The 24,902-nt window shown below is 39.7% G+C and overlaps 1 protein-coding gene across 1 annotated transcript in view; it reads right to left on the reverse strand.

The window, feature by feature from the left end:
- LOC311079575 (B-cell scaffold protein with ankyrin repeats-like) overlaps positions 1-24,902 on the reverse strand; it is a 108,787-nt gene that overhangs the window by 71,429 nt on the left and 12,456 nt on the right. The window contains exons 3-7 of the mRNA XM_084109129.1: positions 22,441-22,565; positions 19,764-19,902; positions 19,094-19,236; positions 16,162-16,276; positions 12,999-13,192 (exon numbers count right to left, since the gene is read on the reverse strand). Of these exons, the coding sequence (XP_083965255.1) occupies positions 12,999-13,192; positions 16,162-16,276; positions 19,094-19,236; positions 19,764-19,902; positions 22,441-22,565 (716 nt within the window). The remainder of the gene's footprint in view (positions 1-12,998; positions 13,193-16,161; positions 16,277-19,093; positions 19,237-19,763; positions 19,903-22,440; positions 22,566-24,902) is intronic.

A 24,902-nucleotide genomic window follows, 5' to 3' on the forward strand; every position in this document is an offset into this window, starting at 1 on the left:
GCTGCTTGGCAATTTCCCCGTAGCCCTTTCCAGCCTTGTGGAGGTGTACAATTTTGTCTCTAGTGTCTTTGGACAGCTCTTTGGTCTTGGCCATGTTAGTAGTTGGATTCTTACTGATTGTATGGGGTGGACATGTGTCTTTATGCAGCTAACAACCTCAAACAGGTGCATCTAATTTAGGATAATAAATGGAGTGGAGGTGGACATTTTAAAGGCAGACTAACAGGTCTTTGAGGGTCAGAATTCTAGCTGATAGACAGGTGTTCAAATACTTATTTGCAGCTGTATCATACAAATAAATAGTTAAAAAATCATATATTGTGATTTCTGGATTTTTTTTTTAGATTATGTCTCTCACAGTGGACATGCACCTACGATGACAATTTCAGACCCCTCCATGATTTCCAAGTGGGAGAACTTGCAAAATAGCAGGGTGTTCAAATACTTATTTTCCTCACTGTATATATATATATACACATATAAAATGAACACCAGGTTTGTTGTGCCTTGTAGGCATAGGCTGCAGTGCTGCATAAAATAATAATAACAATAACCTATAGCAGGCAGCCTATCAGTCGTTAAAAAGGAACACTTCAGTAACACTACACTAGAGAAAAATGTATTGATTATCATATGTCACTTCAAATGTTTCCATTCATTATGACGTTATGAAATGAAATTGGAGTAAAAACATGAAGCCTAATGTTTGGTGCATTTTGCTTTTCAAACGCACAGCGCGTTATTTACTGAAGCGATCGAGCCGCTCCAAACTATGAAACATTATTGTTACCATATACTGTACATATCTACGTTTGAGCATATATCCACAAACACAGTATTTAACAGTGAACACGGGTCTAAACATAATATTCAGCATATATCTAGCAACAGTTCAACTGCAATGTGAAGTTTATGCAACAATAACATTAACTAATATAATTCACAATACATTTCTTACCTTACATCTTTCTTGTCTTCAAATCGTGTTCTTCTTCTTCTGAGGTAAATCCAATGTAAACTGACTAAGCTCACAGCGTGTCTTCCAAACTCGACAAAAAGAAGAGACTGAGGAAGTTTGGTGTTTGGTTTTTGAGGTAATGAGCGCGTTCGCGTTCCTTAAAGGGTAACTAACCCCCTGGTCAGAGCCTGACTCCACCCACTGGCAATATTTGAAAAATGCTAGAAAAGTGGGCAGACCCCAGCGGAGATAGAGGGGACGAACCGAGGGCGGGGCTGAGCGGGGGGGGGGGCATGCACCTGAGACCTGCTGTCAGACTGACTAAAATGGAGAGTGACTCACAGGGTCACAAGACGATGTAAAGTACATGCATCTGATGAGTTTTATCGAGTTGATGTCAATAGCGCGCGCTCTCTGTAGCAGGGACGTGCGGTCAGGGTAGGCAGGGTAGGCAGTGCCTCACCAAAGGAAATGTTGACATTACATTTATTAATTCCAAGAACTTTATTAATTCACCACATTATTAATTGCATTTATTTTATTCCAAATATTAATTTTTGTAACAAAAATTTTCAGGAATACACATATAATATACTCATTTTGCCATTGTTTGCTCCTAAAACCATTGTTTCATGCAGGAAATTCAAGGCCATGGCCATTGAGGCAGAGGTTAGCAGTGCCTCTTTGGTCCATAGAACGTAGTTTACGTAGGTTTGCGCATGCGCAGTCAGTTCTCATGCTGTCTTGAATTATCAACATTGAGGCAGAGACCGAGCTTGCTTCATGTCACGTGATCCACTCGCTCTCACTCAATCCGCACTTCCCGATCTAGCGGCGCCTAGCGTTGGCTGTCAACAGGCCCGGGGTGGGTAATCGGGAGAATTCCCGGTGGGCCGCTTCACTTTTGGGCCGGTCGAGGATTTTTGTTTTTTCACATTTGTCACGTTAGTTACATTAGGCTACACACGTTCCGCATTCTGACACCGCAGCGCGCAGCCTCTGCATAGGTTGTACCATGTGAGGGAGTTCTCCCCTCCCCTCCTATAGAGTTGGTTGGGTCCATATAGCCCGTCTTTTCCAAAACGTTTTCTCGGGTAACTACCGCGGCACCGCCGGCGCCTACCGATAGCTGGGCCGGCCCGGTAGCTATGCGTCAGGGAGGATGGATGGGAGGAAGAGGCCAGGAGGTATGGAAGCTTGTTTCCGCCACAGAATAAAACATTTTAAAAGATAATTGCGACTTTTTATCTCACAATTGCGAGTTTACATCTCGCAATTCTGTCATTATTTCTCAGAATTGCGTGAAATAAAGTCGCAATTGCGTGTTATAAAGTCAGAATTGCGAGATATAAAGTCAGAATTGTGTGAAATAAAGTCGCAATTGCATGTTATAAAGTCAGAATTGCAAGATATAAAGTCAGAATTGTTTGAAATAAAGTCGCAATTGCTTCTTATAAAGTCTAAGTGAATTATTATTTAACCTTTACATTATTTTTGGAACCATGGCATTAATACAAACTACACAATAGTGACTAGGCTGCTTGTAGGTTCGCTGACACCGCGCCGCCTCCCTCTTACTGTGTCCCGCACAAAACATTTGTTTGTTGTATAATATATATCTATCATAAGATAGATGTGTCCATTAATTTGATTATTAGATTTGATTGTGCATTAGCCTCACATATGACTTTGCTGTATGCAGGCAGCGATGTGATGATGCCTGATATGAACTTGGGTTGCTTCATTAACTGAATGAATATGAACATATGCCACATTGATAGGTCACAGCCTACCCATGACAAGATTTCACCGCACGTTACTGCTCTGTAGGCATATTCATATTTTGCCGCTATGTGAAAAAATCCAGCAAAATGCGCCGGCGCGTTTGTCGACCCCAGAGGATTAACTTTAGCCTAACCATAAATTGTGATTAAAATATATATGATTGTAACAGTCTGAATAGAAGTTAAGGCTATAGGAATGTTGCGTTTACGTGTGTAACACATTCTGTCCTTTGGGACTTGCCATAGGCAAGAGAGAGATGGGCATGCGCATAAGATGACCAGGGGTCCCGGGAGGACATGTGGGGTTGACGCGGGAAAGATTAAAGAGTGTGCACCGTTCATGGAACTTCTGTGTCTCGTTTTCATTATTTTATTATCCAAAAGTGTTTAGGCAAACCCAATACAAAAGCTTGGTTACATGATCACTCACATCAAGACGCTGCTGCGGTGGTGGAGTCCATGCAGGAGTAGCGTTTGGCACTGCGTCGCTTTTCAGCGCGAGCTGTGTGGAGAAGCCCATTTCCACCTCTATTGCGTTGGAGAAGCAATCCCGCGTAAAATGCAGCAGCAGGTTACACACTTGAGCTCTAGGCGGGAACTCACAGTCTTCCAGGCCAAGTGCATGCAACCACTGGCGCCTAATTTCCAAGTCTGCTGGAAAGCTATGCAGTCCAGCAGTGCTGTTGCAACCAGCAACACTACACCTACATACCCTCCTGACCACTGTACTAAATACAGATAAAGCTACGCTAGCTCGTACCAAGGGCGTGGTGAGCTCATACCAAGGGCGTGGTGAGCTGGAACCTGCTTACGTCACGTAGTACCGCAAACATCCAATAGGAAAATTCAAATGCAGTAGCCAACGTTCACCGTTCACCGTTCCTGATCACATTAAAAATAATGAGCAAGGGTTTGAGAAACTGGACATCTTGTTGGTTTTATGCAAATTACTTAAACAGAGAATATTTGTTTTCATTTTGAATCCGATCATTTAAAAGTACACACTTAAATGTTTATAAAGATATATGGCTCATAAATGTGTGACAAGTATTCTCTGAGTTTTGTTTCAGTTTATAGACGTGCTCAAGAAAAAAAAGTTCACAGAGACAGATAGGCAGAAAGCACACCGTTTATTGTCTTTATTTTACAAAAGCACAATGTTTTGTTTTGATTGTAAGTGGACACATACAAAAGTAGACATCTCACAGATTCTTTTTTCATATTTTTTTTTCTGTATGACCATAAATGACGGAGTAATTTAAGTTTATTGTGCTACTACGTGAAGAAAATCCAGCGCGTTTTGCCGACCCCAGAGGGTTAAAGGGCTGCTTATTTAAAATATGCTCTATTATTTCATATATTTACTAATATGTGGTCAACTTCAATGGTAGAGTGGAATGGAAAGAGAAAAAAACAGGAAATAAAATCTAACCTCACTGACCCTTTTTTTCATGAGTGTTCTATCTGGATTACTTCTAATAGCATGGTTACATGTAACATGTACTTACGCATGTAAATGATCTCTTGTGTTTGATTTGTCATTTCACAGTCATTTTAAATTTGGCTTGAAAATAGTGGCATGGTTAATAGTATGAGCAGTATGAGATACTTCAGAGAATCTAAAGCCCTATTCACACGGGATAAGTATTACCTGGTGACCTCTAGTCATTTGTAATAATTGCGGAGGTTGTCTGTAGCCCTATTCGCACAGGATTAGTATTACCCCTGGACCTCTGTAATTAAGAAATTACCCCCTGACGTCTGTGTTTTTGGTGACTCATTCACACGGGCAAATAAATGTTCGTAATTCCCTCGAGTTTACGGACTTTACAGCGTGCGCCCACCCATTCACACTTCACTAGCTGAACGTGCTGAAATGAAGATCGCGCTGCAGTATTGCAATTCAAAAAAAGAACTTATTTAAAACCAATTTATTAGAGAAATATATTATATATATTATAGAATATCATATTATTGTATAAATATATAATATATCTTCTTTTTCTTTTATTCTTTGTCCATATTTACAACAAGCCTGCCTGAAGAAGGTATTATAAATACCAAAACGTCGCGATAGGCTTGAATTTTTGAATTTTTACTCTTTCACACTTTGATTTCTTGAGATACTTACAGGATGGACGTCTTTAGAGGCCGTGTGAGACAAAGAAATGCTCCACGATACAGACTACTAAATTACACTACCACAAAAAGCGTCCAAACTTTCCAAAAGAGCTTCCATGTTGCGCCAAAATACTTAATTTGACGTTTCCATGACAACGGTCCAAGTTGAGCTTCCGGATCACGTCTTTACTGTAGTTTGTTTTCTCTTTTGCAGCACTTCATAGTTTTTATTGGAGAAAAACTATAATCGGATTGGAGTAGAGCATATCGAGAGATTTTATTGTTAATATAGTTTTAATACAGATGTAAAATGGACTGTTAAACAGCCCATAATGGTTATTACGTTCTTTAGGAAACGATAGGCTCACAGAAAAACAGCCCAAATCACAGACATGGGGATTCGCACGGGACTAGTATTATCAGAGGACCCCTGTGTTGGCCGAAATACGGTAGGTATTTTTTCGGGGGAATTTTTACAGACATTTTTACAGACATGGCAGATTCGCATGGGATAAAAATCACAGACGACCTCTGCAATTATTACAAATTACCGGAGGTCCCTAGGTAATACTAATCCCGTGCGAATAGGGCTTGTGATCTTAAGCCCTATTCGCACGGGATTAGTATTACCCCTGGACCTCTGTAATTAGGAAATTACCCCCTGACGTCTGTGTTTTTGGTGGCTCATTCACACGGGCAAATAAATGTTCGTAATTCCCTGGAGTTTACGGACTTTACAGCGTGCGCCCACCCATTCACACTTCACTAGCTGAACGTGCTGAAACGAAGATCGCGCTGCAGTATTGCAATTCAAAAAAAGAACTTATTTAAAACCAATTTATTAGAGAAATATATTATAGAATATCATAGCATTGTATAAATATATAATATATCTTCTTTTTCTTTTATTCTTTGTCCATATTTACAACAAGCCTGCCTGAAGAAGGTATTATGAATACCGAAACGTCGCGATAGGCTTGTTTTTCTATTCATTTTATTTGGTTTATTTCATTTTATATCATTTTTACTCTTTCACACTTTGATTTCTTGAGATAGCCTACTTACAGGATGGACGTCTTTAGAGGCCGTGTGAGACAAAGAAATGCTCCACGATACAGACTACTAAGTTACACTACCACAAAAAGCATCCAAACTTTCCAAAAGAGCTTCCATGTTGCGCCAAAATACTTAATTTGACGTTTCCATGACAACGGTCCGAGTTGAGCTTCCGGATCACGTCTTTACTGTAGTTTGTTTTCTCTTTTGCAGCACTTCATAGTTTTTATCAATGGTTATTACGTTCTTTAGAAAACGATAGGCTCACAGAAAAACAGCCCAAATCACAGACATGGGGATTCGCACGGGACTGGTATTATCAGAGGACCCATGTGTTGGCCAAAATACGGTAGGTAATTTTCGGGGGAATTTTTACAGACATTTTTACAGACATGGCAGATTCGCACGGGATAAAAATCACAGACGACCTCTGCGATTATTACAAATTACCGGAGGTCCCTAGGTAATACTAATCCCGTGCGAATAGGGCTTTAATCCCGTGCGAATCAGCCATGTCTGTAATTTGTAAAGTAAAAATTCCCCCGCAAATGACCTACCATATTTCAGCGAACACCGAGGTCCTGTGATAATATTAGTCCCGTGCGAATCTGCATCTCTGTGATTTGGAGTATATAATATATAATTATATAATTTTTTCAAGGTTTTTGTTTCCTGTGCGCTTTTTATCCATCTTTAGCGAAGAATGGAGGCTGCGATGGAGTGTTTTGGTAGTATTTTGGGTGCTGGGTCATATCGCTATACACCATATGATATACAACTACAATTTGCAGAAAGAGAAAGCTGAAAACCATCAGAAGAGCGAAAACAAAAAGAATGATTAGATGGAGATGGATGACATGTATAACAGCATGTGGTAAGGAACATTCTTCTGTTTATGATATATCATACAGCTAGACCTATAATAACGACAAGACATTTCCAAGCAATAGCCCATTGACATCATATCTGGGAGATAAGTCAGTAAATTCGAGTAAAATCACAGGCTTCACTTATCCTGTGCGAGTGTGCCACACGAAATTCAGATGTGGGTGGGTATTTCTAAATCACACGAGGTCCCCAGATAATACTAATCCAGTGTGAATAGGGCTTAAGAATCTGAAGAACTGAAAATTCCAACTTGATAACAATTCACTTTCATGAAAATTGTATTATTTGTAATACTCTATTTTGTAGCAGTACACTTCTAGCAGACATAGCAGAAGATTTCAGATTTCAAACAAGCATCCAAACTTTAATTCGAGGACTACTTTTCAAATCTTTTAGAAGAAAACAAATACAACCCATATTTATTTGATGGTGGCTTAATTAACGAGAAATAAAGCATCAACCGTTTCGGACTGCATTTCTCAGCAGCACAGCAGTCATTATTTTATGAATTTCTTTACTTACAAGATTGATAATATCAGATACAATATTATAACCATGCAACCTTCTGCTAGAGTATCACATTTGTGCACTATAGGCACTGAGGAAGAATTCCATTAATTGGGAAGGAGAAATTGTCTAAACTTGTTAAATAATCAAAATCAACAACATGTACTTAAGACCCTATACCTATTATAGATAGACCTATTATTATATTATAAAACACCCCCCCCCCCCCCCCCCCCATCTTCTTAATATTATTAATTCATCATTGACGTTATAGGATATGTCCCAAAAACTTTCAAGCTGACTGTTATTAAGCCTCTTATTAAAAAATAAATAAATAAATAAACTTGATCCTATTGATTTAGTTAACTACAGACCAATCTTGAATACATTTTCTGTCAAAAATATCCTCACAACTATGTTCTTTCTTGGAGAGAAATGGTATTTGTGAGGACTTTCAGTCGGGATCCAGTATCAACGTACTGAGACAGCTCTCATCAGAGTTACAAATGATTTTCTTTTATCATCTGATCACGGTTGCATCTCTCTATTAGTGTTACTTAGTGCTGCCTTTGTTATTATCGACCACAAAATTCTTTTGGACAGGCTTAAAAACGACGTCAGCATTAGTGGAATTGCATTGGCATAGTTCAAAACGTACTTATCTGACAGTTATCAATTTTGTAGCAGTAAATGAAAAGGTATCATATCGATCACAAGTTCACAAGGCTCAGTACGGACCGTTGCTTGTCACACTGTACATTCTACCCTTGGGAGTACGGGAGTATTAGGAAACATGCCATTAGTTTTCACAGTTACGCTGATGATACTCAGCTCTATATTTCTTCAAGGCTCAACAAAGCATACCAATTATCAAAATGAACAGAATGCATTGTTGATATAAGAAATTGGATGACAAATAATTCATTTCCTACTACTACGTTCAGAAAAAAACAAACAAAGGTTTTAATTATTGGATCTAAAACCTCTGCATGGAATAACATAGAATACTGGCTAACTCTTGATGAATGCTCTGTCAAATCTTCGTCATCAGTTAGGGATCTGGGTGTGCTATTTGATAGCAATCTTTTATTTGAAAGCCACATTTCTAGCATTTGTAAACAAGACAAGCCCTCTGAACAGATCCTCAGCAAAGACCTCTGTGAATAGATGAGTCCTTTGGCACAGATCCCCTGGCCAGCTATGAACGCCTCATGCCAGGACCAGCTGGGACCTAAATGGAGTTTTAACAAGAAGGACGTTCATCGTGCTTAAGGCCACTGATAAGCCAGTTGTGTACTACTGGCTCAATGGCAGTCCTACCTTCATGTTTCAAACTTTGGTTCACTTCCGGTTAGAGCGTACGCTGGCGTGTCTGACTGCCGCTGCTCTACCAGCTCAGTTTTCTTGCGTGAACCTATATTTTAATTTTAAGCTGATCCGTTTTGGATTCAAGGGAGCGCCTGTTCTACCTGAAGGCCTTTCGTCCACTAAAATTATATTTCCTCCGATGAGGATTGGCACTTACTGGCTGGTGTAGGAAGGATTTTGGCGAGTTGTGATCGACTGCTCTCGGCTGGACGATCAGCTGTTAATCGCGGGGATCGCCCGAACTTCCTGCCAACACTTCATCTCCATCAACATTGGCTTGCCGCGGAAGACTTTGTCTTGTGAGTGCAATATTGGATCGGCCGTCTCCGCCGGATGATCGGCTATAAATCGCGGGATTTCCTGATCCACCTGCATACTCTTCATCTATCTACCATCGGCCTGTCGCGGAAGAGTCGCATAGACTCAGCTCTGCGCTCGGACGGTCCTGCTGCGGACTGGGATGCTACTGCCTTTCGGCTGGAGGATCGGATAGCTGTGGATATCGCTCGATTTACTCGTCGGCCATCTATTACAACAGCGGCTTCACAGACGTGTGTTAGGACATAGACCAGGTGATGGTGGCGCTACAGAGGATGCTGTCCTTCCTGCTCACTGCTCTGGCATGTCACAGCTGTTTTAATGTACTTTTCTACACTGCTGTTCCGTCTCTTGGTTATCATACAAGTATGGCTATCTTCTACTCATCTCTGGATCTGCATAAACTAAACTCAACATATCGTCTGCCTGTGGACATTTATAATTACTGTGCTCACTTGAAAATTGTGCGCCGTCCTCGATATGTCCACCGAGGATCCCGGCGCGGTTTCTATAAAGACGCACAGTTCACTTCTCTGTTCAATGACGTCATTCCAGTAATTTCATCCTGTCGGTCTTCCTCCAAGCCAGTCGCAAAGTTACGGTCAGTAAACCTGTTAAATCTTTTTTCTATCAAGATTTCATCTCCTAATCATGAAATAGCAGAATCTCAGACACTGAGGATGGCCTTGATAAACGCGAGGTCATTATCTAATAAATCGTTCATTTTAAATGACTTTTTCACTACAAACTCACTGGACTTTCTGTGACTGAAACCTGGCTGAAACCTGATGATTTCTCATCTCTTGGTGAACTTTCTCCCCCGGATTGTGCCTTTTTTACCACCCCAAGACTTTCCGGTCAGGGTGGGGGTGTTGCTACTGTTTTTAAAAATCATTTTAAAAACAATCAACTGCAAACGGATGTGTACTCAAGCTTTGAAGTACAGTTAATGAGAATTAACATAGGGAGTCCTGTATTATGTGCATTGATTTACAGGCCTCCTAAATTTAACAAAGATTTCATCCAACAATTCTCTGAGTTTCTTTCTAATATTGTATCCCGTTGTGATAGGCTGTTGATTCTAGGAGACTTTAACATTCATATTTGTTGTCCATCTAAACCTTTGGTGAAAGAATTTTCTTGTCTTATTGAATCTTTTAACCTGTCACAATCAGTCTTGAGCCCTACTCATAATCTGGGTCACATTTTAGATCTGGTGTTGTCACATGGTTTTTCTGTAACAAATCTGAGAGTAGTTGATGCTGCTATTTCAGACCATATGCCAATTGTGTTTGAATCTGTTTGTATTGTTCCCACCTCAACTCGCTCAAAGTCTTTGAACTACTCTCGTTTTATCCAACCTTCTACTGCCAGCTTATTTTCCGAGTACTATCAGGCCAACCTTGTGGACGACATCCCATTTGACAAATTAAATACTGAAGAGATGGTGGAGGTTTTTACTAAAGCCTGCTCCATTTCTTTAGACGTTGTTGCTCCCCTTAAGCCCAGGAAAGCTAAGGGAAAGGGCCCCACACAGCCTTGGCTAAATGATTTTACTCGCTCTCTTAGACAAGAGTGTCGTAAGGCAGAGCGAAAGTGGAAAAAAGATAAACTTCAAATTTCATATGAATGTTTAACTGCATGCTTAATCACTTACCAAAAATCAGTGAAAGAGGAAAAGTCCAAATTCCTCTCAAAACTCATCACAGAAAATGCAAATCGGCCGAGAATGCTGTTTAAGACAATTGATTCTGTGCTAAAACCCTTACCAGCCCCTACTCTTGTTCTATCTCGAGAAACATGTGAGAACTTTTCACAGTTTTTTAATGAAAAAGTTCTGACGATCAAGGGTTCCATTAAGCCAGTAATATATACTCCACCTTTGACCTGTTCACCAATCGATTCACTAACTTGTTTTCACCCTGTTTCCTCTTCTCAGCTGGCTGATATTGTTTCTAGGGCAAAATGTTCCAGTTGTGAGTCTGATGTTGTTCCTACTCGTCTCTTTAAGGAAGTGTTCGAAACTTTGTGCCCAGCTGTAACAGATATTATTAACAGTTCTCTAGCGACCGGAATTGTCCCTGCTAGTTTTAAACATGCTGTAGTTCACCCTCTGCTTAAGAAACCCCATTTGGATCCATCTCTCCTCAATAATTTTAGACCTATATCTAAGTTGCCTTTTATTTCTAAACTTTTAGAGAGAGTTGTGCATAGCCAGTTGAATACCTACCTCAGTACATCCAATATTTCTGATACTTTTCAGTCTGGTTTTAGATCTATGCACAGTACAGAAACTGCTTTGTTGAAGGTCAACAATGACCTTTTGCAAATCCTCGACACCGGATCGCACGCAGTACTTGTCTTACTAGATTTAAGCGCTGCTTTTGATACGATCAACCATAGTACCTTGCTGCATCGGTTGGAAAAAGTGGTGGGCATTCAGGGCGTTGCCTTGCAGTGGTTAGCCTCGTATCTCAAAGACAGAACCTTCTCAGTAAATATGGGGAAATTTACTTCTACATCTGTTCCCCTACTTTGTGGTGTGCCCCAAGGGTCCATTTTAAGCCCGCTCCTCTTTTCACTCTATATGTTGCCACTGGGTGCCATTTTTGAGAAACATAGGATATCCTATCACTGTTACGCTGACGATACACAGTTTTATCTACCGGCAAAAACTGATATGTCCTATCCCCTGGAAGCACTGTGTGACTGTTTTGAGGAGATCAAATGTTGGATGGCAAATAATTTCTTACAATTAAATGAAAGTAAGAGCGAAATTTTGATCTTAGGCCCATCTAGTTTCTCATCTACTTCTAATTTCGGTTCCTTCCCTGTCAGTGCTCGACCTCATGTAAGGAATCTCGGATTTACATTGGATTCGGCACTTAATTTTGAAAAACAAGTCAGCTCAGTGGTAAAAGGCAGTTTCTTTCACTTGAGATCGATTGCAAAAGTAAAACATTTCTTGTCTCGGAAAGAATTAGAGATTGTAATCCACGCCTTCATTACATCACGGCTGGACTACTGTAATTCCCTGTACTGTGGTCTGCCTCAAACTACAATCTCTCGCCTGCAAGTTGTTCAAAATGCTGCAGCGAGACTTCTGACCGGTACAAAAAAGAGAGATCACATTTCACCTATCCTAGAAATTTTACATTCATGGCTTCCGGTTAAGTTCAGAATCGATTTTAAAATTGCAGTTTTTGTGTACAAGGCGCTATCCGGTGTTGCACCAAAATACTTATCTGACCTTCTGACTTTGTACACTCCCCAAAGAACTCTCAGGTCTTGTAATCAGCTTCTTTTAACTGTCCCACGCTTTCGCTGTAAAACCAAGGGTGGTCGGGCCTTCTCTGCTGTGGCACCTAAACTCTGGAACAGTTTACCCTTCGCTGTGAGGTCTGCCCCGTCATTATCCAGTTTTAAATCAGCGCTAAAAACTTATTTATTCTCTCTGGCTTTTAATTAAGTCGCTTTTGATTGATTTTATATGATCTATTAAATGGATTATATCGGGTGTAATCGTGTCTATAATTGTATTTTGTCTTGTCTATTCTAATGCTTTTTATTTGCACACTGTAGCTCTGTACAGCACTTTGGCGCAACTCTGTTGTTTTTAAATGTGCTATAGAAATAAAATTTGACTTGACTTGACTTGAAACTGCTGGGCAGAAACTCTTACTTCCCACCTAATGCCCGTGTGACGTATTCCAATCAGTATAACACCATGTCCATTTATCTAAGCAAGAGAACTTGTCCCCTGACTGAGCCTGGTTTCCATGGCTTTTTCTCCATTTCTATCACCTGATAGAGTTTGGTTTCCATGCCACTGTCACCTTTGGCTTGCTTTGTTGGGGACACTTAATAATATTATTGATATGACTATACTGACACTATCGGATGAGAACAAAACTTGAACTGCACTGAATAATGACACGATTGTTTTCAGAGATGATTAAAAAAAAATGTAATAACTATGTTTCAGAAGTTTTACTCACCAATGACTCCTGTAGGAGGATGTAGAGCTCGTGGCCATGTATATGTGCAAGATCCAATGGCGTATTTCCATGACTGTTGGAGACCTTTAGGGCCTGCCGGGATCCAGGACACTGTAGCAGAGCACTGGCCAGATCTTGCAATCCATGCTGGGCAGCAAAATGCAGGAGAGTAGGAATGTCCTCTGAGCTACACTCTGGTAAAGAAAATCAATGCAGTTTTGTCAGGTGACCTAAAAAATGTGCTTCATGTTGTAACATTTAATTTTACTGGTTTTATTTACTCAGTCTAACTGATTATTTTAGGTTATACCAAAGAAAATTATTTCCAATACATTTACACAAAAATACATTTCCAAGTTTGACAGTGTAAATCTCATTAAAGGTGCTCCATTTAAATGAGTTGACTTTCAATAATTTGTCACGGTTCAGGGTGCATTATCAGCTTCACCCTGATGTTTGTGTTTGTCCTGTCATTTTCTGCAGCTCGTGACCTGAGCAATCAGTGCTGATTTTGCAGCGCGGGTGCGCACAGATGATGAGCTGATTTCAGTCACCTGTTGCTTGTTCCCATTTCCCCTTATAATCTCTTCTGTGTATGCCCCTTGTTGTCAGTAGATCATTTTGTGCTTCGTCTCATGGGTTTGTGGCATTGTTCTGTGTGGTATCTGTGTCTAACCTCTGTTCACTGCTGTTCCCAGGACGCTTGGATGAGGAGTGACAGCTGGTTTCCCTCGCTGTTCTCTCGGTCTTGTCTCGTTCCCCGTCCTGTGTGGGCGTGCACCTTGGGTGATCTCCATAGCCTATGCTGTCCACTGAGCACTGTACGGACAGCTCTAGAGCTCCCAGATTCATGTCGTTCCTTTTTATCTCAGTGCTCTCTGACTCAGTGCTCTATGAAGGCGACCTATTTTATTCCCCTCCCCAAATTGCCTTCAGCGAGGTAGACAGCTTCTGTTCTCTTAGATCACGTTTTCCGTATTCATGGCAAACTGGTGAATGTGGTCTCTGAAAGGGGTCCCTGAAAGGAGTCTATCCTCCAGGTATCACCCGCAGATTAACGGTCAGGCCGATCGTGCTAACCAGGATCTGGAGAGGGTTTTGCGCTGTGTGGCGTCTGCCACCAATTCTTTCACTGTTTCACCAAAGAAACAGTTATTCGACTGGTGACAGGAACAAGGCATCGGCGGACCGCCACCGTACTAAGCCCCCACTTTACATGTGTGGTCATAAGGTCTGGTTATCTTCCCAGGACATTCCTCTCAGGCTTCCCTCACGTAAACTGGGGCCCAAATTTATTGGACCATTTTTTTATCACTAAGGTGCTCAGACCGATGTCGGTTCAACTCAAATTAACTCCCGTTTAAATATAGATTTAGAATATCTCTAAGATCAAGCTGGTCATTCGTTTCCCCCTTTAGCCCCAAACCTCTGTCCCTAGACTAATCGATGTCAGACGAAGGGGTAGAGGTCATCAATACCTAGTAGACTGGGAAGTCTATGGTCCGGAGGAGAGATGCTGGGTTCCAGCTCGTGACTGGATCGCACTCTCATCGACTAATTCCATCAGCGTCATGGTGAGTCCTCCGGGGCGTTTGAAAGTGATTAATGTGAATATGTCAGTCAGCACGGCATCTCACATCAAGTTTGTAGAGAGAGCTTTTTTCTGTCCATTTTAAATTCTGATTTTGTCCGCCTCTGAAATGGGTCAAACCATAGACATTACCTGAGAAGTTCAAGTAAATACACTAGAAATCCGCGCTCATTCAAGGATGTGCGTTTATTGCATGGACGGAGAAAGCATGGACACCGGCAGGATTTCATCTCACGGTACGAACAAAAGTTTTTTTTTATTTAACACTAAAAAGTTAAATAAGCATATATAGCCTAACTATTACGCATCTTTCGAACCATCAGTGAGTAACGGTACTGCAGAATAAGTGTAGCCTACTCTCTCTAGACATTTTAAACGTGTTTAGATCTGAAAACTGCAAAAAGCAACAAAATGTTGTTCACAGAGGAAAACAACTGAAAAACAGCACTGGTTGTTCTCTCGATACTGTCCGTTTGTTTTACTGAGTGAGAAATCGCTTCAGATGATTCAGTGAGAGAGAGCAGTCCGAATGAATGCGAGTGGATTCGTTTTGCAAATGCATTTGACCAATTCATAATTAAGAACATAATTTAAGCTTCAAAAATATATGTGCGCAGTTCACAGCTGTTAAATTTAATAAATAAAGCGAAGCAAACAGACAACAAATTGTTCGTCACTAGAGCAACAGTAGACCCCCGTCACTATAGCATCAACATGTGAATAGGATGTTTAAGTCGACATGCATCGCAGGTCACATTCCATTTTTATTCCCTAATCTAAATGTTCAGTAAGAAAACATGTAGGTTGGGACCTGATTTTATCCATCAGGAATTCACTGTGAGTGATTAAAATAGGGTGTAACATCCAAAATGGATAGAGGTGGTTGGAGGGGACGGGCTAAAAAGTAATAGGAATGTGTGTCATCAGTAAAGGTGCAATTACATGAGTGAAATTTTGGCAACAATTGGCGGACAAAAAAAGGTCCATTCTCAATAGTGTAGTGATGCAAGAAGCACTAATATCACAAAAGTCACTTCAAAACCAAGCAGCTTTCGGTTTGTCAACTTTTACTCCCGATCATGCAAATTTCTATTGAAAATGCCTTTGCCTGCACACTTTTGCTACTGTAAATGTGAATGCACCTTAATAATGATAACAGCATATAATGTGATAAATCCTAAGAAGGTTGCAGAAGAAGTTACTTATTTCTTATACTCAGTTCAACCTATTGACTTTTCAGCTTTTATTGTGCACTGTTTTGCAGACAATTTTTTTGTGCACACACAATAACACTGCCAATTGCTCCATGTTAATCTGCAGTGGATCTGGGTCATGCTGTATTTATGTGGGCAGGGAGGCACATGTCAAAGAAACAAGTGCACAGTAATGCACTTCAGTGGGCTGAGGTTACTTCCCTTCATCATTTATTCATGCCTATAATAGACTATAAAATAAAGTGCTAGTAGCATTAGCCTTTTCATGCTGATCTAGAAATGGCTGTCTGCAAGCGGAGGGTGAGAGTGAGACCTAAAATGGGTTAAAAGAGCTAAACAGAACTAGAGAAGCCCTTACCCCCAGCAGGAGACTGATCACACTGCAGGCCCTGGAAACCTCCTGTCGGCATTTTCTGGATCAGACAAGAAGCTAGAGTTTGATCCAGCTTTTCCAAGGAAGGCACCTGAAAGGCCTTAATATGAACATAAGAAAGATTGTAAACCTTTACAATTCTTGAAAGCCGAAGAGTGTGACACTAGCATAAGTGCAAATATAATTTTCTCATTTACAGTTATTTCTACATATTCAGATGGGATACGTATTTTAACATTGCAAAGTGATACACCTTTAAAATAAGATACACCTTAGAGCTGTCATTTAGCATTTTGTATACTAATTTGTACAATATATATTATATATGTGGTCATGGGGCACAATAAACCATTTGCATGACTATAAAATTGTACATTGTCTTGCCAGCAATAGTAAATGTTTCTTTTAATTTGTTGTGGAATTTGCCACATTGGCCAATGACTGCAGACTGTAGCAACATTAAAGCCTGAAAACCAGAAGTGGACAGCAATCAAACTGAAAGTGTTAAGTTTTCAGCTTTATGAATTATTTGCCACCTTTGCTTAAAGGACAAATCCAGTGAAAAATGAACCTAGGGGTAATTAACACATGGTTACCGAGTCGATCGTTCCCTGCGATGCGTTTTCATGAAAATCGAATGTATAGAGTTTTATCTTTAAAAACAGATTAGCTCATAACACTAGTATATGGGGCACAGAGTAAGTAAAAGTAAATCGCTAGTTAATACCACTAACAAGGCTCAAAGTAGCCTCACACTAACACGGTAGCATAATGAGGGTCCCTACATGCAAACCAAAGCATTGAGAACTTTGTAAGTGTACAGACAGTTTAATAAGAAGATACTTTATAAAGACAGTACATTACGCGTTTACAGACAGGCGTCATCTTGGAAAACAGTCTCGACTAATCGAGTCACGAACGCCGTGCTAAGTGAGCTGGTCGATAGGAATTACGCATAGTGAAATCTTGTTAGTGGTATTAACCAGCGATTTACTTTTACTTACTCTGTGCCCCATATACTAGTGTTATGAGCTAATCTGTTTTTAAAGATAAAACTCTATACATTAGATTTTCATGAAAACGCATCGCAGGGAACGATCGACTTGGTAACCATGTGTTAATTACCCCTAGGTTCATTTTTCACTGGATTTGTCCTTTAACTATGGCTATACCTAATTCATTCACATCTGTCCCATTTGTGACTAATAAATGCTGATTAACTTAATGGCAGAAGCTGAACTTCTCCAGTCCGTATCCCGCGACGGTCCGCACAATGTTCACAGCATGCAGTTTCTGTCATTTGGAGGGTCCGCGGATGCCCGCGTGAAGCCTGCCCAAATACACTGTTCCAACAACATTATACAAAGCAGCATATCCTTCTCCATCGTTTTTGTTTGATACCCAGCTATACCTTTCTTTGAAAATTATGATATGCACTCTTTGTTAGGCTGTCTTGCAGAGGGAGGGTAGATGCTGGCTGCCAGCTAATTTTCTTATTCGCTGAATGAATCTAAAACAGAAATTGTAGTTTTTGGACCACCAGCATATATTACACAGATAAACAACAATCTGGGTCCTTTATCTGTGAATTCTCATGCTCATGCTAGAAATTTGGGAGTGATCTTTGATGACGGCCTAGAACTTGATAAACAAATCAATTCAGTGGTGAAGAGTGGCTTTTATCATCTCAGATCCATTGCAAAATTGAAAGTGTTTTTATCACGGATTTGGAGACAATGATTCATGCTTTTGTTTACTCTAGGCTGCAACTCCTTGTACTTTGATGTGGCAGTCCTTCAGTTCGCCTTCAAATGGTAAACAATGCTGCTACCAGGCTTCTTACTGGAATTAGAAAAAGGAAACATATTTATCCTGTTCTGGCTTCACTACACGGGTTGCCGGTTGAATAATTTAAGGTTTTATTATATGTGTATAAGGGGTTAAATGGCCCGACCCCACAATATATTACAGATTTCCTTCTCCATCGGAAATGCTCTAGGCCCTTAAGGTCTTCAAATAGGTTGATGCTGACCGTGCCGAGGTTTTGTTTGAAGTTAAAAGGTGATTGTGCCTTTTGTGTTGCTGCTCCACGCCTGTGGAATGATTTGCCGGTACCTTATGCATTCTGACGTCTTCTGATGTTGAAAGTTGTAAGTATTTTATTGTTTTATTTTGTCAAATTGTACAGCACTTTGGTCAGCACTGCCTGACTTTAAATGTGCTTTAGAAATATATGTGCCTTGCATTGCCTTGTTTTGGTTCTTGTTCTTAACTTGCATGCAATAGACCTTATTCAAAGCAGCGTCATTTTTTATTTTTAACGGTAATGAAAGCGAGGCTGAGAGGAATAGACATGCATCTCTTCAGTGGGTTGTACAGTTTTGGTGTTTTTGGATTGTTCTACAGACAAAACACTGCAAAAATATCTTTCCAATAAATTTTAGTAGACATAAAAACTCCCGACAATATGAGCTGCGTAAAATTATAAATGATCTAGGAGCTTTTTACAGCTTTTTACAATGGATGCCATTGAAAATACGCTAAGTCTATCCCTCACAGCCTTGCTTTGATACCTGTCATGGCGCTGCTCTGAATAAGGTCTATGGCTGTGTCATGAGTGATTCACTACTTTTTGTCTTCTATCCTTTCGAGCAAATGTCCTGTTACTAACACAACTCAGTGCTGCCCTCTGACGTCTGGAAGAGTATAAAAAGCAATTGCACTGCGCATGTGTCAAACTTGTCTATCCAGGCTCATTCGCGGTTGAGTATACTTTTAAAGCTGTGCAGACATGACTGTGCGCAAGACGGAGCGGAATGCAGAAAATGAAGTATTCCTGGGCCTTAAGCATGTGAGTTAAAGCTTAATTACAGATTAAAAGCCTATTTACACCAAGACACAACAGACATGTGGTTACCTGGCACATAAACTTCACAGGATCTGCAGCCTGCTGAAGTAATTGGGCAATATCTCCCATGATGGTGTAGTATTGAATGCAGGTATTGCCTTTAACCTGGCCTTTACTGTAAAGTGTCACAATCACCTCTCCAGCAGTAAAATCTGCAAACACAGATTATTTTACCACCAAAGAATAATATTATGAATACTATATATAGCCGTTTCATACATGATCAAAAATGAAGTAATTTACTCACCATCATGTCGATAAAACATATTGGACATTCTTTTCAGTAAAATTACAATGAATAGGAACTGGCTTTAGATTTGTGCCGTGTGAATCATATGACAGTTCTACTTTTTTTCCCCAAAGCTTGGGAAAGCTTTGTTTCCAATTCATTGTAATTGCACAGAAAAGAATGAGAACAAGAAAGTCATACAGGTTTGGAATGACATTAGGGTGAGTAAAAACTGACAGTTTTCATTTTGTGGCATCCATTGCTTTAGAATGCCAAGTCAAGTCAAATTTATTTGTATAGCGTTTTTCACAATACTCGTTGTTTCAAAGCGGCTTTACAGAAAATCATGTTAAAATGTATAATATATGATTTTTTTCATGTAGCAACCAAAATATTTTTTACACCCTTTCATAAAATAAATGCCTTAAACATCTTTGTAGGCCATGTTACCAGGTGCAGTGACACTCAGTGTGCTCTCATTCCAATTCACAGGCTTCACTCTCACTCTCTGCTTGTTCCCACTGAACTCAACCTCTGCATCTTTGCTGGCCATGATCTCCTGCAGAAGAATGAATATCTTCCCTGGATTCTGTTAAGACACAGAGCATGGCAATATTCAGTCTAACCTACACACTGTGAAGAGCTCTATCTCAGTAAGACGGCAGTGTTAAGCATTCGCAAACAGAGAGCTCTGCGATCTCCTGCTCCATATGCCCTTGACTAATAGACTGGCGATGAATGACTTGTAAGATACATAATAGCAACATTTCTTGAACATCGCAACCAAGCATTTTGTAATGTGTTCAAGATTCATATATTCAAAACTGCTAATGCAGTTTTATTATGGTTACCTGCTAAATGTAAATGCTTAAAGGGATAGTTCACCCAAAAATTCTAATTCTATCATCATTTAATCACCCTCATGTCATTCCAAACTCACAAGACTTTCGTCCATTCCATCCAAACTTTCAAGTTTCAAAAAGTGCATAAAGTCATTGTAAATAAATTTTCTTCTGAAGAGACACGATCACTTTGTATCAGTGGCGTGCACAGACCTCCTCCGGGGCAGGGGCGGAAGGACCAAAAAGGGCACTTTTTTAAAAAACTTTTATTTTTTAAATAAATCACCTGTATTTAAAGCAGTACCCATCTGTCTGTTGTGTTTTTATATATTTTAATGACTTCCTCACAATTATTTGGAATAGCTCGCTCGATGGATGTTGAAACAATTAGAATGCATAACACATCAAACAAAAATAGTGAAATGATGATAATATTACTAAATATTATTTACTTTACCAAACAAAACAGAGAATCAAGTACTGTAATATGAGGAATTCATGTTTAGTTATGTTGATGTTATAAATTTTATGTATGTAGGCTATTCATTAAAGTGTTAGCTATCATGAAATCAGTAACACTTTACAATAAGGTTTCATTAGTTAAATTTGTTAACATGAACTAATAATGAACTGCACTTCTACACCATTTATTAACCTTAGTTAATATTAATTTCAGCATTTACTAAAACATTATTAAAATCAAAAGTTGTATTTGTTAACGTTAGTTAATGCACTGACTGTGACATAACATGAACAAACAATTAAAAGTTGTATTATTATTAACTAAGATTAACAAATAGGCCTACAGTAGCCTAACAGATGTTTTGCTCATGATTAGTTAATGTTAGTTAATATAAATAATAAACAAATGAACCTTATTGTAAAGTGTACTATGAAATCAAAGATATAAATTCCTTACAATTTAGAGCTGGACATGGACTTAAAATTTCCTTTCACTAGATGTATTTCCCCAAGCTAATAACACTTATGGCCTTGGATAAAAACGAATGACATTGTCAGACTCAGAATGCGGCTGAAATTGAGTTATACTTTTATGATTGTTAAGCATAACTCACATGCTGCCGCAACTTTTACAGTAGCATGGTAGGATAAATGTAACTTTTCCGTATTAGCTTAAAGGAATAGTTCACTTTAAAATGAAAATTCTGTCATCATATACTCACCCTCATGTTGTTTCAAACCTGTATGAATTTCTTTCTTCTGCTGAACACAGAGGAAGATATTTAGAAGAATGTCAGTAACCAGACAGTTTCTGGGTCCCATTGACTTCCATAGTATATTTTTTTCCTACTATGAAAGTCAATGGGACCCAGAAACTGACTGGTTACCGACATTCTTCAAAATATCTTCCTTTGTGTTCAGCAGAAGAAAGAAATTCATACAGGTTTGAAACAACATGAGGGTGAGTATATGATGACAAATTTTTCATTTTAAAGTGAACTATTCCTTTAATGTTACCTGCTGCCCGTTCAGTTTGAAGACTCGCGGCGAACTGCTGCGTACATAGCGCTGCAAAGGAAACTCCGCCTACCACTTCACCTCCGCCAAATGCTTCCGCCAAAAAAATTTATCTAATTTTTAAAATGTATTTAATTTTTTTTGTATTATTATTGTTAGTGGCAATAACAATGGTGTATAAGTGTATTGTTATTTATTATAATATTTATTTTAATAATTATTATTATTTACATTTATCAGAGAGGGGCACAATACATTTTGAGACATGATGTATGTCTCAAAATACATTGAGACATACATCACACATACCCGGATGACCTACTACTTCTGGCGAGATTCTGAAGTGCTCATTCGATGAACACATTACTATCCCATGAGGCCACGGGAGAGGATTTGTGAATGGAGGTGAAGCAAAACAACTGACACAGTCAATGAAAACATGGCAGATGAAGTATGTCTGAAATTTATTCATACTACACACATTCATAATATATAGAACATACTTTTTTTAATCGGTCACAAAGTAAGTTTCAAACCAAATGTTGCACTTACTATAAAGTTTGTGACTTCATATGCAGCAAATGTCTTTATTAACTTTATGAAGCTTGAGAAATATCAAATCTCTCAGGTTTCATAAAAAAATATCTTCATTTGTTTTGATGATAGACGAAAGAATTATGGGTTTGGACAACATGAGGGTTAGTACTTGAGGGCAACTTTTTTAGGTGAACCATCCCTTTAAGTAGCTGAAGATTTAAGTAGGTGAATAAAAAAATAAAAATAATAATAATTGTGTTGTGTCTTACCTCACATGGTACACGGCTGGGTAGGACCAATAAAGTCTTATTAGCAACAAGAGTATTATTAGACAGTTTCTTCTCTACTTTCAACTCCTGGACTGATCTTCCATCCACTGCTGCTGTCTGTACACCTGGAGAAGCATGCCCTATTAATGAACTACTGATGATATAAACTGTGAGGAAATATGAAGATGCTCACAGAGAAAGGCCTGATATCTCTTACACATTTACTGTACATTTTTTCCCCTCTGTGGCAGGTTATGAAATTAATTTCTGTTATTGAAAACATTGCCTTACATCCAGACTTACTACGTTCCAGACGTTTCAGACTTACTGAAATGGTCTTTTGGCTGGCTTGCCAACAAGCTCTATCAAATACTTACAACAAAGAATTGAGCTGTATAGAATGCTGACTTGTTCTACACTGCGGAATCAAATTATTACAGAATTTAAAGTTACTATGAAATAAAAATTGAGACTTCTAAGTTTATGGAATATTTATTATAAATTATGTCTTTGCACATCATTATTTTAAAATTCATGTGCCCTCATTATTTTTAATCAAAATAATGTGGGAACGCAAATATCTTTGCGAGGGAACGCGACAGTTTTGCTTGGGAACGCAAATAACTTTACGAGGGAACGCAAAAGTTTTGCGAGGGATCGCAAATTTTCTCGAGGAACGCAAAATATTTGAAAGAAAAAAAGTTTTCACATTTTTTCCACTACCCTTTAGGGGTTCCGTAGATATATGTCACAATAGGAACAAAAAGACTACCCAACTTCCATTTCATGTTGACTTTAATTCTCCTCACTAGTGACCTCTTATTCATTTTAAAATGTATTTATGGTGTTCCCCCATACCTCATCAAAATGATTATTATATATAGTAAACTCAAGCTAGATCATTCACATTGTCACAATCCCGGTATTGTGCCTTTTGTTTTGTATGGACTTTTTAGTCCGTTCTCATGGTTTCTGTGCACCCTCCCTGCTTTTGGTTTCTGTATCTCCCTTTCGAAAGGGAACTAGCGCTGCGTCCCCTAGGGGTTGCTATGGGGAATGCCTTCGGCATGACTGGTGTCTAAAGCATGAGTCTAAACATGACAATGAACTTGACATTAGCAATCTCAGTTCGCACTGTTCCTATTCTCGAGGGATGTAGGGCGCGCATTTGGGTGGAAGCCGTCAACACTTCAAAGAAGCTGGATGCGTTTTGTATGATGCATTCACTAAACTGACTACAAGTGACAGGTAATGAGTTTTTTTACTTTCTGCTCTTTCCTGAGGGATAGTAGTTTGCATTTGCACGAGCGCATTCTAAGGCACTCATAGTGATGCGTTCGTGTCTGTTCTCGCTTTTCGCGATGCGGTCCCAGTAATTGGTTCCACCTAGGCTTGACTCTCCTGAGGGATGATCGTTGAGCGCCTGCAATCTGCAGTGCGGGTCCCACGGCCACCATTACGGTGAGCCGGGATTAAGCACGGGTTGTAGGCAGAGCAGGGACGAGTCAAAAAGGAAGTTTCCTTTTTGGCTCCTCTTGTTAGCTCAAATAATACTATTGATCTATGCATGTATCTAATTCTGAGGAATTAGAGACAGAAGAGTGTAGTAATTTGTTGTTTGTAGCAAGGTTAGTTGTGGGATAAAGGAGGCAGGAACCAGCGAACATTCAAACAAACTTTAATAATCATAAAATAAACAAACAACAAAACGAAAGTAAAGATGGCAGCCCCTCACAGACGACTGCTGCCACACCTAACAAAACATAACATAACAAAGTCCAGGCCTGGTCCTCTCTCGTCCTTCACAATCGTCGCTCCTCCTTTTATACTTCCGCTCCTCCGTGAGAGATACGAGACCGGTGCATCATCAGTAATTCTCTCCGTTCTCTCACGGCCCTCGGCCTCGTCCTGCTCGCCACATTATTATTATAACAATTAGGGTGTTTTGCATGAGACAGACTTTATGGAAAACATTTCTGTCTGCACAAAACTGCCCCGCTCCTGTGGATAACCGAGCTCTGCCTGGATAGCAGTATCGAGTCCTTAGGCATTCTGTAAGCCTCCTTGGTAAGCTGTCCTGAGCGTAGGACGTTGTATGGCTGCCTCTCGCTTTAGAGAGTTCTTCTGAGGCTTCTGCTCCCTAGAGCTCTGCCCAGACAGTGAGTCTGAGTTGTTATGCTTTGAGAAGCCTCCTTGCTTAGCTGTTCTGAGCATAGGACATTGTTAGGCCGCCTCTCGTTTGAGAGTCATCATGCTGAGGTCTCTGTCCCCAGAGCTCAGCTAGGCAGTACGCTAGGTTGATAAGCTCTCTGTGAGCCTCCTTGGCTACAGCCTTTACAGTAGTGGAGCATTTTTAGGCTTCCTCTCGTTATAGAGAGTCTTCTTGGGCCACCACTCCCTAGAGCTCTCTCACTTTAGAGAGTCACCATATTCAGACCGCCATCATTGGAGCTCGGCCAAGC

This window comes from Abramis brama (genome assembly GCF_963993115.1).
Source record: "Abramis brama genome assembly, chromosome: 3".
In the NCBI taxonomy this organism is placed as follows: Eukaryota; Metazoa; Chordata; class Actinopteri; order Cypriniformes; family Leuciscidae; genus Abramis; species Abramis brama.